General features: G+C 44.8%; 1 protein-coding gene across 1 annotated transcript; it reads left to right on the top strand.

The window, feature by feature from the left end:
- The first annotated feature begins 539 nt into the window (after window positions 1–539).
- Window positions 540–17272, top strand: LOC110961192 (trinucleotide repeat-containing gene 6B protein-like). The gene is made up of 21 exons (XM_022208719.2): window positions 540–881; window positions 2232–2319; window positions 2651–2672; window positions 3422–3868; window positions 4722–7607; window positions 7746–7895; window positions 8079–8269; window positions 8412–8471; window positions 8588–8746; window positions 8876–9013; window positions 9835–10035; window positions 10254–10361; window positions 10721–10931; window positions 11032–11184; window positions 11316–11483; window positions 11634–11780; window positions 12604–12696; window positions 12973–13188; window positions 13463–13533; window positions 14982–15121; window positions 15247–17272. The coding sequence occupies exons 2-21, from the start codon at window positions 2263–2265 to the stop codon at window positions 15824–15826; spliced, it is 6198 nt and encodes a 2065-aa protein (XP_022064411.2). The 5' UTR covers window positions 540–881; window positions 2232–2262; the 3' UTR covers window positions 15827–17272.
- The last annotated feature ends 269 nt before the right edge of the window (window positions 17273–17541 follow it).

Here is a 17541-nt window from a genome sequence, read left to right as displayed (position 1 = left end):
AATTTTGCATTTACACAAACTATCAATCCACGCTATAATAAATACTATATGTTGACAAATATAGTGTAAGGAATAAGATGATTCACCACAAAAATCTTTAAAAGGTGTTTTAAGACAGTCAACCGTTTTTATTTATGTAATGTGCTCTTTCTGATTACCATTGTTTGGAAAACATATATTAATACATGTTTTCCAATGCTGATGAATATATATGTATAAAACAGTGGAAAATTAAATTTAGAAAGCAAGTTGAATATGTATGTGTGTGTGTGGAAAAGACCTGAGCTTACATTGTGATATTTAGATTCAAGGGATTTTTTTTAGACTTGGAAAAAAATATAATGAAAACGAGATAATATACAGTGGATAAAACAAAACATCATTACACAAACAGCTGAAAGACGTTTAGAAAACAAAACAGATCATTACGTGTCGTACATTTGTTTACTCTCGCGTGGATGCCGTCATGTTCCCCGGGATCAGACGCCCTCTGCTGGTCGCTGCTCGCTCCGCACTCCGCTCCTCCTCCCCTCTCTGATCAACAACCAGCCTGGTGATATAATATGCTGGCTAAAGCTCCACACAGAAGCAAAATGGCCGATAGTAAACTAACCGATCATACAGCGTCTGACAGTCATCAAGGGGTTATGCATGTTTTGTTTACAGCTTGAGAACTACAGTCGCGTTAAAAGGATACTCGCCTTCCTTCATTTTTTTCTACGATTAACATTTCGCCTTTCGGTGATGTCATTTCTTATTCAATTTAGCCTTGGAAGCCTCGAAGAACTAGCTCGCTAGGCTAGCAACCTTGCTAGCCTGCTAGCGGTAGGTCTGCAAGAATTTTTGCACAGAAGCACTTTATGTCCTGTGTGATTCCCGAGGTGAGTATTGAGCACAAACGCAATGCTTTCGGTACCTTTCACGGCATATTGCTGCTTAACCACATTCGCTATTTCTTCATTTGTACCGCCGACAACATTTAGGTCTCTTCGTTTTAGAATAGCTTCGTTTGCTACGCGTTGAAATGCTGAAGAAACGTCACATAAGTTCGTCGTTTAATTCGGCTCTGTCGACCATTAGCTGGGCAGCTGCCCGCTCCTTGACCTGTCAGGGGTGTTTACGTGCCCAATGTAGAGTCATAATAGTAAATTATGTCAGTGAAAGGAATTGTGGTTGAGAATAAAGGGCATATCGGTGGTTAGTATGACGTGCCAGTTGTCTGCAGTCGACTGTGTGGAGAGGCACCTTGCTCTGTGACAGCTTACCGCCGACAGCCCCGGCTCTTTAGGTCAAAGCCTCCCCAGCTGCTTTAAAGTCGGCTACCATTAGCTAGCTGCTCACCGACAGAAGCTCCTCTGGTGGTTTCTTTGCCTTATTTAAAGGAGATTCCGCTGGTTTGTTTTGCAGCCACAGATGTTTACCTCGTAGGACTCCATAAACTAATTGTTTACGCAAATGTTGCACCGTGCAGTGAAGGGTTAACACTTTAAGTTGTCCAGTTAGCTTATATTAGCTCTGTGTGTATGTGACATGGTGCTAATTATGTGTAGCTTAGCTAATAGAAGCACTTGGCCCAGTCCTATTTACAGCTCTGTGGAATCTGAGCTCGCATTAATTTCCCACATGTAGACGAGGGTTTGTCTGCACCTTCCGGTATGTTTTTTCCACTAATACCGCCTCACGTGACTTGGATGCGAGTTGTGTGTTTGCTTATTGCATATGTTTACTTTGTGCAGGGTGGGAGGCAGGTGTGAGGTAGCAAAAGAGCGTGTGTCCTTCATGACACTGGACAGATCACTCATTCATCGTGTACTCGGATTGAAGCTGGTTTCCTCTGGATCATGCTCCCATTGCAGTCTCTCCTGTGATGCAAAAAAAAAAAGTGACCTTTCCAGAAATGTTGCAGCGTTCAAAGCCGTATGTTTGTTTGCCCGCTGCCTGTGTTGTCTCTTGGTTGGAATCGCAATCGTTTTCTGGTTAATGAATTATGCAGTGAGAAGCTAGGCTACCAAGGGCTGTTGTCAAGCTGTCTGCCCCTGGTTAACATTACAGTCCTTACAACATCGACTGTGTAGGAGGATACTTGGCAGTGATCTCATGAGTACATGTTATTAATTTGGAGTCGAAGACTGTATATGTGCGTGTGAATTGTATGCTTTCATGAGCATTAAATTACATTCATTGTGGCTTGAGTAACATAAATAATTTAATGTGTACATTTCTTTTTACAGACAGGAGAATCAAGAAGGGGAACAGTAGTTCATGGAAGACAAGAAAAAGAAGAAAGAAGATAAAAAGAAAAGGGAAACCTCTCAGAAGGTACACCGTGCTTTGGCTTTGCTTGAATATTTTATAGAAAATCTGTATGGCATTCCTCTATGAAGAGCATTGTGACTTTCTTGGTTAGAGTAGTGTTTGTTGAATTGAAGCTGATGTAAGTCAAGTTCATTGCCATTTTCAGTATTTTCTTAGGTAGCTTAACTTTTTGGGCTTATTATGTTTGCTTTAACAGTACCTCGCTAGTATGAATTAGTCGTAATAAGATCAGACTGTAGTCTTAATGTATTTATATGTCAGTTTTTTTATGTTTTTTCATCTTGCTTTCTGAATTAAACCTTCCTCTGTTTTGCATCTGTCTTAATTCGTTTAGGTGCCAGAACAGAAAATCAAAGGTAAGATTTTTTAAATGTCTTTTTCCCTTTCTCGCCGGTAATTACATATTACTGTCCATGATATGACTTCTGTGTCAGGGTTTCTGCAGGGCATTAAAAGGCATTAATAGTCATTAAGCTGATTTTGTGAAAATTAAGGCCTTAAATGATATTAAAAATCATTAATTTTGATTTTCAGTGACATCAAAAATTCTTTCTGCAGTTTTCAAGAGAAATATTTGATAACAGTAATAATAATATATAATTCTAGACCACAATGTGTCAGATATGTGCATCTGTGTAAACATGCCAAAGCACTGCGATAATTGTTCCAGCTGGTCCGGTACCGGCAGGCTGGACCAGGTGGAGGAGAGCTGGGAAATGCAAATTCCAGCAAAAATGGCTTGAAAACGTGGAATTCAGAGAATGACAACAGCCCGTGGACGGTCAGGGGTGGTTTCTGGATTCAGAAATAGTGAAATGTAGGGACAGTTTTGACATAAAAATCATCTTTTACAAAAACAAACCATGCCATTTGTAGCATTACAATTTTTACAGTATAGCATCGAAATGGCATGAAAAAGCATTAAATTTGGCTGACTGATGTCTGCAGAAACCATGTGTGTTTTAAACGTGCGTTAATCAACAGTGCCCAGTTCTTATAGAATGCTTGAGGTGTTGTGATTAAAAGTATTTTTGATTGTGATTATCCAGACTGTTTCTCCAAAGACCAACAGTGAGTCACACCCTTACCTATGTGCGTGTTTCAGTGCCAGAATCAGCCAAGCCCTCCTCTTCCCAGCCACTCACAACCCCAGGCTCAGTGTCCCCCAGCCCTGGCCCTGTTGCCCCCTCATCCCCCAGTCCTGGTGCAGTCGGGGTTTCTGCCCAAGTTCCTCCTGGTGGCGGGAACAATGCAAAGCAGCGGACTGCTGTGGCCAACGGACAGCCCTCCTCCTCCTCCGTCTCTGGAAGTCAGACCTCCCAGCAGCAGCGATACATGTCTAGAGAGGTTCCGCCGCGATTTCGCTGCCAGCAGGACCATAAAGTGCTACTGAAGAGGGGCCAGCCACCGCTGTCCTCCATGCTGCTGGGTGGAGGAGGAGGCGAAGGGGGTGCAGGAGGGGTTGGAGGTGGAGGCAGCGGCTGGGCAGGCGCCCCACCTCTTCCGTCGCAGGGAGCAGATAACCCCAATGCAAACACAGCTGGAGGCACAGGTGGGCTCATTTCTGAGAACATGGTCAACTTTAATGTGTAATCCACACACACACCACAATAGTAATTTTCTGTCTTAACCCTCTTGTCATTCTGCAGGTCAAAATTGACCCGTTTTAAAATGTTGAAAAATATATATATTGTCACAGTGAAACTTCTGATGTCCACATTTTCAACATTTTTTGGGAAATCTTTGAACATTTTTTGGTGGGAAAAAAAAAGATTAAAAATGTTTCTCAAGAACATTCACAAAAAATCAACCAAAATCCAGTGAATTTCACTAGATTTTGGTTGATTTTTTTGTGTGAATGTTCTTAAGATATATATGTAATCACTTTAGATATTTTGGGGATTTTTTTGAAGATTTTTACTAATTTTTTGAAAATATTTACAATAATTTTCTAGACACATTTGGGGGATTTTTCTCTGTTTTTAAATAAAACATTGAAGGGAAATTTTTGAGGAGTTATTGGAATTTTCTTCCTAAAGGTTTTGCAAATTTTCTGAAATTTGGGGAATTTTTTGCTGAATTTTTTGATTTTTTTTTCAGACAAGGAAACAATATTTTTTTGGTGCCCGTAAATGAGGACAACAGGAGTTTTAATTAGCAAAAGTCCAGTAACTTGCTTCTGTTTAGAAACACCACAGTGCATTTTACATGTTATCCAGCAGCCGTGTAAAGTATTTGACAACAGAATGTAGCCAATCAGACCTTCTGCTTTAAAAATTAAGTAATTTGTAAAGCTGTACATGACAATAGTGCCATGCATTTACTGTTGGTACGACTTGTTGGTAAATTCTACAAGTCTGTTGTTGATTACCAATTAAATTAATGTTTGCTCTTTTTGTCCACAGATTCCAACCTGGGTTCATCTTCCCCTTCACCTCCCAACTCCTCCTCATCCTCATTATGTGTCGCTGCTCTGTCGTCTTCTTCTACTACTACTACTTCAACTTATGCAAATTCCACATGGGGGGCAGGCTCTGGCAGCCAGTCCTCTTCTCAGGGCTGCGGAAAGGTGATTGTGGATGGGACTGACCTGGAGGACTGGCCCAGCATCATAGGTGGGGCCAAACTGAGTTCTGATGGGGCTGGAGGAGGAGGAGGAGGAGTAGGAGGTGGAGGAGGGGTGCAGGAGCAAGACTGCCCTGGTAACAACAACAACAGTAGTGCCTCATGGAGTGAGAGAAACATCCAGCAGGGAGGAGGAGGAGTAGGGAACATGGACAATCCTTCCCCACCTCGTTCTTCTCCTCTTTCCTCCTCTTCCTCACTTAATGAATGTGTTCAGTCGAGTGGTGGCGTGTGGGTCTCTTCCACCTCATCTCAGGTGGAGGCAGGGCTAGGATCAGCAGCATTTTACAATTCCAAAGTCTCCCATCTTCTTCCTGGGCCTCAGGAGAGCCCTGTGGGTGGCAGCAGCGTCACTGGTGCCAATTTCAACCCCAACGTGAACCCCTCCGCCTGGCCCGCCCTGGTGCAGACCGGGACATCGACTTCGGCTAGCGACAGCCTTCCACTACACTCATCCATCACTTCAGCTTCCTCATTCTCTGCCAGCACCACCCTCATCACCACTCACACGCTTTCATCTGTGAATCAGTCTGGTCTCTATCAGCAGCACACTGAAACAGCTGTGGGAGCCAGGAGTGGAGAACAGCAGCAGCACTTAGGAAACCCCGGGCCAGAGTCGTGTTCAGGAGGGGGAGCACGAGAAGCAGGACCAAATCAAGAAGGCGGCAGTGAGGGAGACTGCAGCGGCGTTGCTAGCGAAGGAGAGGGAGGTGGTAATCTTTCTGGCTCTTCGTCTTCCTCCTCTGCTGCCTCTTCTTCTTGGAGATCAATGCCTCCAGTGTCCACAGACCTCAGTGCGGGTGCCTCAGAGGCAGATGGGTGGGGTAGTGGAGGGACTGGAGCTCAGGGGCAGGAAGGGAATGTTTGGGGCTTTGGTAGCCAGGGTGATAAGGCAGGGTGGAGCAGGGGAAACGGCGGTGGTTCAACTACCCCAGTGGTATCTCAGGGAGCGTGGGAAGGAAGTAGTTCAGAAGCAGAGTGGGGCGGTACTACAGAAGGTGCGAGTTCGAGTCATTTAGCAATAGGAAGTGGAAGAGGAGGAGATGGGAGCAGCATCAGCAGTAGTGCAGGCAGCGTAGGTATTGGAGGCGGCAGTTTGGAGGAGTCGGCCTCACCAAAGTTTGCAACTATTACAAAAGCTTGGGACAATCAGAAAGGGATGGAAAGTGGGGATGGAGCAGTTGGGGAGTGGGGAGGAGGAGGGCAGGGTGGAGGCACTGGAGGTGGTGGACCCTCCTCTTCCAGTGGGGGAGGATCCATAGCTGGCAGTGGCGGAGGAGGAAGTGGCAGTGAACATCAACCGGAGCGATCCTCGTCTTCGCGCCACCGCTCCAACCAGACCGCCGATGCTGAAGTGGCCTTACTTAGCATGCTCAATCGATCTGACCTGGACCCCAGGGTTCTGTCTAACACGGGCTGGGGCCAGACCCAGATTCGACAGAATGTGGCCTGGGACTTGGAAACCGCAAAAGGAGTGGGGAACAGAAATGAGAGAAACCCTTCATCTTCCTCTGCATTCTCATCAGCAACCATGAACACTACCACTAGTCGCAGTCCCGGGTACCCGTCTAACACTGGTTCAGTAACTAATGATACATCTACTGGCAGACACACCACCAGCCTAAACTCTGGCCCTGCTACAGTGAGGGATGGCTGGGATGGGGGTGCTACCCAGTCCACCTGTGGTCCTCACATGCCCAGTAGCTCTATAAGGAAGCCAGGATCTCCAGAAGAAGAAGAGGGTAAGGCAGCTGGAGGCTGGGGTGATCTCCCACCTGAAAGCCAAGGGAAAGGATGGGGGACTGAAGAACAACAATGGGGGGGCCGCAGAGGAGGAGGAGGAGGAAGAGGAGGAGGAAACTGGAGAGACTTTGGAGAACAGGGTAGTGGGTGGGTAGATAGTCCAGAGGATAAAGATACAGGTGGATGGAAGGGGACTGGAAGAGGGGAGACAGGTGGTTGGGGAGGACAGTGTGGAAGAGGAGGAGGAGGAGGAGACTGGGGACAGAGAGACTCTACTCCTGGAGGAGGGTGGGGAGATGGGAAAAGTCGAGGTGGAAGCACTTCTGACGAGGGATCTTCCTGGGGTAATTTGGATGAAGGGGGATCTCAGCGTGGAGGATGGGGAGGAGGAGATGTGGGTGGAGGTAAATCCCACCAGGACTGGGGGAGCGCCAAGACCCACTCTTCAGCAACACAGATACCAAACAGCCAAGTGGCACCAATTAAAGCTCCAAATCAACAGCAGCACCAATCACAGGGCCAGCAACCACCAGGAGGTCCCATGCAAGGAGGGTGGAACAGCCGGTCAAACGTTGGAGGTGGAGGTCCACCTTCCAAGAATCAGAACCAAAGTTCGGGCTGGACCTCTGGACCGATCCCCCAAATCTCCGGGGGTGGAGGGGATTCCCTGGAGCCCAGCGGCTGGGAAGAACCTTCCCCTCAGTCCATCAGTCGCAAAATGGATATTGACGACGGCACGTCGGCCTGGGGAGACCCGACCCGCTACAACAGCAAGAATGTGAACTTGTGGGACAAGAACAGCGCTACACCAGGCCAAAGCCATGGTCAGCAGGCCCCACCACCATCCATGCAGCAACAGGCACCGAGGAGGCAGCAGAGCATGCAGCACGGCAGTAACACAAACCCCGGTAATAGTGCAATGGGTAAGAACAAGCACCATCACAAATAGTGCATTTATTACATAATGTCAGCTTTAATAGCAACCCCCTGACCTTACCGACTACTTCTCACAAACTATTTAACTTTTTTTTCTCTTTTCATCTTGTATCATCATTATCCAGGTCCAGGTATGTGGGGTGGTGGCACACAAACTGTGGATAATGGTACAGCTGCATGGGGCCAGACATCAGAAGCAACAGGTTGGGGTGATCCAGATGAACCTGGAAAAGCTTCTGGCTGGGGCAACCCTTCACCCAACCCCAGCAAACCTGGTAAGAATGCAAAAAATCTGTCAGTATCTGAGTTCTGAGTGCCTCAGCCCCACAAGCCCACAAACCATTACGCATCTTTCAGTATGACTGGTACAGATTTCCACAACTCAAGTTCAAAATAGAGGATATGTTGAGAAATGACTACAGGTTTTGCCATAACTCTCTTCCTTGTTTTTGTTGCAGGCACTAAGTCGATTGAAGGCTGGGGTGGGAAGGGAGATGGCTCCATCGCAGCGTCTCGTCATCCTAGCTGGGACGAGGAAGACGACGGTGGCGGAGGGGTCTGGAACAGCACCGGCTCCCAGGGAAGCAGCTCCTCCTTCAACTCTGGAGGCTGGGGTCAGACTCATGGAGGAAAGAGAGGCAACATCAAGGTGCGAAAATGATGTTCAAGCATCGACGCAAGCTAATGTGGCCTTGCTTGGTTTATTGTATTAAGATACAGTAGTCCTCATTTTGTTTAGTAATTTTCTTCCTTTTTTGACTAAGTGTAATGTTTCAATTCTTTTCTTACAGAGTGGAGGAGACAGCTGGATGACCCCAGTGTCCCGTCAGTTTTCAAATATGGGTCTTCTGGTAAGATTTCCTTTCATTAGTGTCCCAGATTAGTCATGTTATTCTGATTGATAGATTCTCAGTGAGGCATTTCTCCCCATCCTGTGATGCCACTAAATTGCTGTGCTGTTTTTCAGGGTGATGATCCAGTTGTTGACAAAAAGATGGAAGGAGACAAAAGAGGAATAACCGATTATAATGGAGAGATGCGGAGGGGAGGACGAGGTGGAGGAGGTTACCGTATGCCTAGTTCCAAAGACATGGGGCCTGTTGACATGGGGCCCTATGGTGAAAAGGTGAGTCTGTTTGTGGTGGTGACTAGTGTTTGTTTTCCTTCAAAGCCGTCTGTTTTCATTTTTATATTTCAACTTTGATATCGACCAAATCAGCTACATAGTACTGTATCTTTTTCCATTGTACTCTAGATGGGTGGCCATGGAGTGTTTGTCGGCAGTGGCGGAGGGATGCCTCAGCCCAGAGGGATGCACCAGCCTGGCATGCATCCGATGAACCCCTCCCAGGGGTTACGTGCTCAAGTGCCTCATCAGTTCCTGTCTGCTCAGGTCTGTGTCCTCTCTGTCTGACGCCGTTTTTTTTTTTTTTTTGTGAGAAATTGAGGTTCTCATGTATGTTACCAATGTTATCTTCACATAAGAAAGTTTGGTTGCTTCCCTGATTTTCATAAATAACATTAGGCTAGAGGGTGACTTTAAGGAGGCTGTTAACACAATGTTAATTATAAGATCTTGTTGTTGGTTAATTTTTCTCGTGTGCTGTATGTCACCTGTTAAATTGTTTTGGTTTTCCAGTATTCCTTCCTTCGTTCATTAGAAATCTTGTAAAACTGCGAAACAGGAGGTCATCTGGCCTTAGATTTAATGCATTTTGAAGTTTCTTCGCTTCATCAAATTTCTTCAAATCATTTTAAGACGTGAAAACTCAACTACTGGATCGTTTTTTTTTTGTCTGGCTTGTTGGATGTGCGAATTCCTGATGAAATCTTGTCAACCACTGTTTTCATTTAGTGCAGAACATTTCATTTAGCTAAGTTAATCAGAATATATTATTGCATTCCATTAGAATTTGCTCGGAATTAACAGACCAAAGACTCTGTCTGCCCCACTGCCTACAGATTAATTTCCGCTGCAAGTGACATGTATGTCACAGGCACATAACCTGCTTAGAGTGTAAATGAGACAGCCTTTAAAAAACAATAAATCTGAATCTACTTAGTTTTTTGCCATTCATGCATTTGAAATTACTAGAACTTGATGAATGTAACTGCAGGGAACTTGATCAATGTAGCGTCCCTGTTTCTCATGATTTGCACTGCTGTTGCTTGCATTAGCATGAGCTGCCGTTTATATATGCATGTAACATGCAGGTGCCGGGTCCCATGCTGAAGCAGATGCCCTCTCCTGGCAGCAGTGTGGGTGGAGTAGTCGGGGGAGTAGGAGGTGTTGGTGGAGTCGGAAGTGTCGGAGGGGTGGGTGGTGTTGGTGGAGGGGTGTTTCCTCATCAGATTTCCCCACAGCAGCTAGCAGTGCTCAGCAACATTTACCCCCACATGCAGCAGTTTCACCTGGTATGTGGCCAAATGTTACATTTACTGATTCGCTGACTGGAATTAATATTCCATTGTTGTAACATACCGATGTGTCTTTAAATACATAGTGTGAATTTACCATTGATAACCATTTTAATAACTTTGTCACAATTTGGGTAATTACAATGCTTAAGCACAGGCCAAGATATTATTTGTTCACAGCGCTCTCCAACCATTTTTGCCCATCCAAACCTCAGGCTTGTCAGCTTCTGCTACAACAGCAGCAACAGCAGCAGCAGCTCCTGCAGAATCAGAGGAAGTTCCCTCAACCTCAGCCTCTCAGGCAGCAGCCAGACCCACAGCAGGTGAGCATGACCGTACTAGAGCTTGATGCCATATCTTACAAGACTTCGATCTCTACTATTACATTTCTCTGCTACCACAACATTGTCTTGCTCATTCTACAGACAATAATGAATGGGAAGTGGTCAGACGTTGGTCAGAGCTGTTCAGAAGTTGGATTAATTAGCTGAGCTGTAGTTGAGAACCAAACATAAGATATTAGAGGAAACTATACTCTGTGCTAATAAATACTTGACCAATATGATTGCAGTGCACCACTCAATTATTCAGACTAGCTACTAGTAATCTATATGTGGTTGAATAAGGTGTTAACGCACGCAGACCATTTGTGACAGTTCTGTTGTGGATCTTTGGTCCTTAGCTGGCGAGGATTATGGCTATTCTGCAGCAACAGAGACAGCATCAGCAGGGTGGAGTTGGAGGAGCAGCACCAGGAGGAGGGAGCTCCAAACTGTCCCCCTCTCACCTAGGAGGAGGCCTGTCCAAACAGGCCATGGTAGAGCCCCTTCCACATCCTGGAATCGGCGGACCCCTATCAGACCTTCATGCCAAAACACAAGGGATGTACTCTGGTAAGTCAAACCACCAAAATGCTTGTGGTTAGACTCCTTCAACGGAAAAATAGTAGAATATCATGAACCCATGAATGACCGAACTTTTCCTTTTTGCTAGGTCTTACCCCTGGTGGCAATCTGTCAGGACTGGAGCTGAGTCCAATGATGGGGGGGGTGAAGGACATGGGAGGACAGCAATCCCGGTTTAAATGGATGATGGAGGGACACTCCCCAGCTCCGTCACCACCAGACACCACTCTTCACAAAAATGGTAGGTTAACAGTATTGGTAGCAGGAGTTTTGAAAATGTGAAATTTTTCCCTGCTCCTCTGTGAATCAAAGTGATTTGAAGAACAATCATGTCAATCTGACAATGTTTCTGTCTTCTCTGTCCTTTCCCAGGCCCTTTACCCAGTGGTATCAAAGTTAGAGGGGGGTCCCCTTACTCCCAGTATGAAATGCTGGGCAGTGATGGTTTAGGGATTCCCCCTCAGGGCTCGGCAGACAACTGGCACCGAACCCCAGGAAGTAAAATGGGGAACAAACCTGCTACATCTAGTTGGCCTCCAGGTGAGTTTGTCTTTTACTGCTATTTGTTCCCAAACATAATGAGACAGGATCTGAGGCGGGAAATGTGATTTTAGCTGAGGCTGTTGTGCCAGTTTTCATTTAAGCGACTGACCAAAAGCTTATTTAATGTTTTCCATTGTTTGATAACAGAGTTCCAGCCCGGTGTGCCCTGGAAGGGAATACAGAGTAGTGGAGACCCAGAGTCTGATCCCTATATGACCCCTGGCAGTGTTCTCGGCTCCCCAGGATCCCCGAGCCTCAACGACTCTGACCACCAGTTACTGCGAGACAACATAGGTATCTGACCTCACGTTTTAATGGACACCGTTGTTGGTTTTAGCAGTGATACTTCACAGTGTTAGCTGCAAATGTGACAGCTGAGAAATTATGAAATTTGTGTTACAAGTTCCGTTTTTGTCCACAATAAAGCAAAGAGCAGACGACATGGACTAACTGTGGTAATGATATGAGTCGCTTTTGACATGACGCTGAAGCACTGGATGAAAGCATTTTAAATACTATTATCTAATCTGTTCTACAGGTTAAGGTGCAGTTGTTAATTGAGCGCATTATGTTAAGTTCCCTTTTGAAGCTGCAACTCGTTGAGGATTAGGGCAGAGCAGTAAATCTATTCACCACTATTCACTGGTGGAAAGTAATTTTCATTTGTTATGAGAAAATGCATGACTCATATTTTAGCCAGGCTGTTGTCAGAAAACTTAAAATGTGAAACTGAAAATGGCACTTCTGCCTCAGACTCTTTCCATCCACCTCACAGAGGTTATCAGGACTCTAATGATTTCAAAGCAGTTTCAGCTTATTGTAACCTTTTTGCTGCATCATTGTTAGGTTTGTATTATTCACCTCCTGATTCAAAAACCCCCAACGCACACAGTGGCAGGTGCAGCAGATACAATTGCAGCCCCAGTTTTATCTTAAAAAAACAAAAACAAACTCATAAGTTCCTGAAAACATGCCCTGGTGCCACTTGTTTTAATCAGAAACTCTTACGTCAAAGGTTTGATAGCTTTCTCCACAGGCTCCGTCTGCCGTCCTGCTGAAGTGTTGTTGCCTTTTCTTGTTTACCACAGCATTCAGATAACCTTGTAGTGTTTTTTAGGGCCAAACCCCTCCCTTAACACCTCGCTGCCTTCACCTGGTGCCTGGCCCTACAGTGCCTCAGACAGCTCCCTCAGCAATGCACACAGCACAGGTACGTGTTTGTTTTTAGTTCGCCTTCATATATATGACGTATTTCGACTTTTGAATCTGTTTCATTGTATTTTCACTTTTAGTTATTTGGCTTTCAATTTATTCGTTGCAATTACTGCAATTGTGTATTTTATTTTAATCTACAAGTTATGCAAGTTCTCCTAAACTGCCAGATAGGTTAACTGTACTCTTGCCCTCTCCGCTCCCATTTCTCTGATTTGTTTTTCCAAACTAATTCACCCCCTCCTCCTTCTCCCACTCCCCACTTCCTTTTCAGGAAAGTACTCGGAGTACAAGCCCAGCTGGCCTCCAGAGCCCATCGGACAAAACAAGCTGTGGAAGACCAATCGCAACAGCTCACAGCTGCCACGCCCCCCTCCTGGTCTAACCAATCAGAAGCAGGCCTCGCCGTCCCCATGGGGCACTGGAGGTCCACGATTGGCTCGGAGCTGGGGAGGGGGTGGGATGAATCAAGAGTCAAGATTTGGGCCAGGTACTTTTTACAGGGAAATTGTTTCGTAACCATTTGTTAACTTGTGCATTTTTCAACTCACGACTTAACTGTATTTGGTGAAGAGGAAGGTCTTGGCAGTGATGCGACTCAGATCTCACTACTGTATCATGACACCTTGTATGCAAACTTTGCTCAATGTAGTTAAAATATCATGTGGAATATTTTTGTTTGTCATCAGCCATGAGATCCAGGCTGTGTTTATCATCGTTAATCCTGGTCTCCTCTGCTTGTCTCTCGTCTTTTTCCTTTCTAGGCTCAGCTTGGAGTGATTGTGTTGCCTCCAGAGGCAGCTGTTGGTTGCTGCTGAGCAACCTGACCCCTCAGGTAAGAGAGAGGAAAGGAGGGACTGGTTAAGAGAGACAGAAACCCCGAGAGGAGAATAAATCGACAATTAACGCTGTTGCAGCGAAGTAAATGTGCTGTCTATGAACTGAGATAACGCTGACGACTGAGAGATAAAAAACAAAACTGTAGTATGCTGAGCAAGCAGCGGAGAATTCAAATGTATGCCGTATTTGATACGAGTGTTTCTGAGATCTCAGTCACAAGATCAGTCATTATATCCAAACCAGATGGACATCATCACTTACGGTGACTATTTGATGTGCAGTGTGGGTCAGGAGATACCCATTTTCCATTGGATTTCAGTCACTTTTGACCAATGTTGCACATTAAACTGTTAACTTCCTTTTAGTGAATAATAGCAATTTGGCAAGTTAAGATGTCTTATTTGCTATATTTGAGATTTAGCTAGTTTAGAGTAAGTTACAGTACATCAAAATTTTGTGTTCATACTAATTTCGAAGATTTACTTCCATTTACTTATCCATGTTTTAATTGTCTAATTACACCAAGAAAGTTTACATTTCCATTTTTTTGGGGGGGGACAAATCTATTTAGAACCCTTGGGGCAGACACAATAAGCAGAGGAAGGCAAAGCTTACATAGAAAAACATAAAAAAATTTAAATTGAAAAACTATATCGAATGCAATATCCAAAGCCAGTTCACATAAGTTGGTGTAATATTTATGCCAAAAGTGATTACAACAATTAGTGCGTTGGGTATTAAACTGCTTTAACCTGCTTCTTTTTGCTCTAGTCCAACAACTCAAAAAGCATCAGATTTCTTAATATTTTTTCTCCTTGAGCATTTGTTGTGTGCGGTTTAACAGAGCTAAATACCTTCACCACAACAGTTTCTCATGGCCATTAAGTAAAACAGCTGCCTAGACTGATTGTTCAGGGTTTAAATTCAAAAGCATTAAACCGCTGTGCTCATTAATCTGCATTCCCCTTCAGTCTGTCTTATGCAAATTAGTCAGAACCATGCGTGACCCGGCTGTAATTGGATTGTGAAGTTGGATGAGCCATTTAATCAATTAGGGTTTGCACAAATGACACTCACATAACACCGCTCTTGGAAAAGCATAGAGACGAAAATGTTAAATTATCTCTGGACGAAGTTTGCTTCACAAATACAGACGTTATTCAGGATTGTATTCGGCCTTACTTCCCCCTCAAGGCTTGCATAACTTGTATGTCTTCATGTAACTGTAACAATCACAAATCAATAACGCCATAGTGCACAGCCTGCATGTGTTATTGATAAACAGTTTTTCATACACATAACCATTGTTGGATAACTTTCCTGATGCCCTGACCTTTGTGTGGCCTCATAATTGATGAGTGAAGACAATGGATAATAATTACTGTGGAGGTGTCACATCATACACACAAACAAAATGTTTTATACTTATTTTTTTCCCCGTAGATTGATGGCTCCACGCTGAGGACTATCTGTATGCAGCATGGCCCCCTGCTGACCTTCCACCTTGGCCTGACCCAGGGCAGCGCTCTGATTCGTTACAGCAGCCGGCAGGAAGCAGCCAAGGCCCAGGGTGCACTTCACATGTAGGTTTACCTTTACCCTCAACAGTACAGTCAATCTTAAACTGTGAGGCCCTCAGATGACCGGTGTTGAGAGTTGGTGCTACGACAGGCAAATTTAACTCGCTGTCTTCTAACTTCCTTTTTAGGTGTGTTCTGGGCAACACCACAATCCTGGCGGAGTTTGTGAGTGAAGAAGAAGTTGCTCGCTATTTTGCACATTCCCAGGCCGGAGGTGCGGAGGGGGCCAGCTCAGGGGGAGCAGCAGCGGCTGGTGGGACGCAGGGTTCATCTGGAACGGGCACCACTGTGGCCAGCAGTGGAGGAAGCTCCCCAGGGAGTGAGCGGGCAGCAGTGGGCACAGCTTCAGGTGGAAATGGAAATGGCGGCGGAGGAGGAGGGGAGAGCGGAGCGGCGGTTCTATCTAGCGTGAGATCCTCTGGCTCCGGCTGGCAGAGTCTCGATGGTACAGGCAGTTCATCAGAAACCTCCTCAGCCCAAGGACCCGGGCTGGGGATATTTTCCCAGTGGAGCACCAACGGAGCCGGCGAGGGAGGAGGCGTCGGGGGAGTCGAGTCCGGGAGGTCTGGACTGTGGGGCGGCATGACTGCAGGATACCCCAGCAGCAGCCTGTGGGGGGCACCGCAAATGGAGGAAAGGCACCAAATGGACAGCCCTGCCGGATTGTTGCCCGGCGACCTGCTGGGGGGAGGAGCTGACTCCATCTGAGGAGCCCCTCTGTTTGTGCGTGTAGGTTTGGACACACTGATACAGCATACACTGGGATACATATGTACTTACTATGGCACACACACAAACACATTTACATTGTATGCATATTAATGTACTACACATATACACACGTGCATACATATACACGGTATGCATATTGATGTGCACACACAACGCAGAAATGTGAGACATGCTTACACACATTCTCGTGGCCAGACTTAAGCTATTATATAAACAAATGCAGGGACTGTTAGATGTGTATACAGCCTTTTTCCACAGATGAAGATTTCAACTGCTTAGACTTGAAACCTGAAAAAAAAAAGAATGAAAAGTCAGTTGGTCTGAAAGACTTGACTGGATTGCAATGTGCTTAGTAAATAGGGGACTTTTCAACAGATTTACATACACATGCACACACCAAATACAGAGAAGCCTTCAGACAGATAGGCACTGTAAACAGCATTACCTTCATCGTATAAGAGAACTTAAAACTACTACATGATGTGAGGTTAAAAGTGCAGTTTGTATTCACATCCCCTTAAAGACGGAGATCGAATCCAAACAAATGCAAACAGCTCTGATTGACAACAGAACTGTATCTTACTGTGTTAAGTTTGTTTTTTTTCTGTTTGTTTGTATGTATGGTTTTAATTTTTTGAACAGTGAAAATATTGAAAAATGTCATTGTTCTGTTTTCAAAATGCTGACCTCCTACTGTTGTATCTCACGCACTCTTTCTCTGTTATTCTCTCTTGAACATGTTTGTTACTGTTGCAGTGATAAATGTTAAATTGCTGGCAGTTTGAGGCTATGATGCATTTCTCCATGTGTCGACGCTGTGCGCAGTGTCACACGCTATACGAGTATGAGTGTGAGACTGAGACCAAGTAAGTGGATTAAACCACCGCAGTTGTTGTGCGTGTGTGTGAATGTGAGGATAATGTGTGTGCATGTTAATGCCTGTCATAATGTGGGCAAGGCTGCTTACTATACAGAAGGTCTATACAAAAATGTTTTGAGTGCATTCGGTATACTGCTGACTGTGTGTTAAGAAATATTGGCACTAATGCTTATTTTTTTCTCTCATTTGAAGTTGTTTTTTTTTTTTTTTTAGCAGACTTGTCTTTTTTATTGTCCGACCTGCAATAATAAAAAAGAACATTTTGATGACACAAAGAGCTGAAGGCATACGCGTTGAGAAAATGGACATGCCAAATCTTATCAAACTGTGTGGAGTGGGAGGGAGGGGTGGGACGGGTTGTTTACAGATGCAGAGTAAGCGTTACCGTACGTTTTTAATGTTCTGTTGTTGTGTATTCGTTTTAAATTAAGACAGGCTTTAACACTCCTGTTCAGTGTTTTCGTTTTGAGATTTTACAAAGGAAAAATTTATTTAAACAAATGAGAACAAGATTAATAAAGATGAAAGTATTGGCTTCTAAATGTGTCCTTGGGGTTTTTCATTTCTCTTACAATGCACGTAGGAGCACGAATAATAAACGCTTTGTATGTTGATAAAGAAAAAAACACATCTTGTACTGTAGCTCATGCCAAAGAGACTGTTACAGGAAATGTTCATGGACTGGACTACTGAGAAACAAGCCAGCAGGTTTGCCACCCTCTTACTGCCATTCACAAACCAATCCTATTTAACACCCACGTCATCCTACAGTAAGCTAATGATTACTGTATTAAATACATACTCTGATGCA

This window comes from Acanthochromis polyacanthus, chromosome 21 (assembly GCF_021347895.1).
Source record: "Acanthochromis polyacanthus isolate Apoly-LR-REF ecotype Palm Island chromosome 21, KAUST_Apoly_ChrSc, whole genome shotgun sequence".
Classification (NCBI taxonomy): Eukaryota; Metazoa; Chordata; class Actinopteri; family Pomacentridae; genus Acanthochromis; species Acanthochromis polyacanthus.
Note: the sequence above shows the minus strand (reverse complement) of the source record. Positions and strands in the feature narration are given on the sequence as shown.

Bases quoted from the DNA above. Each gene is read 5' to 3' on its own strand.
- LOC110961192 (XM_022208719.2), top strand. From the start codon at position 2,263: ATGGAAGACAAGAAAAAGAAGAAAGAAGATAAAAAGAAAAGGGAAACC. The intron at 9,014-9,834 runs GTCTGTGTCCTC...TGTAACATGCAG, and splicing joins ATCAGTTCCTGTCTGCTCAG to GTGCCGGGTCCCATGCTGAA. The intron at 12,697-12,972 runs GTACGTGTTTGT...CTTCCTTTTCAG, and splicing joins CAGCAATGCACACAGCACAG to GAAAGTACTCGGAGTACAAG.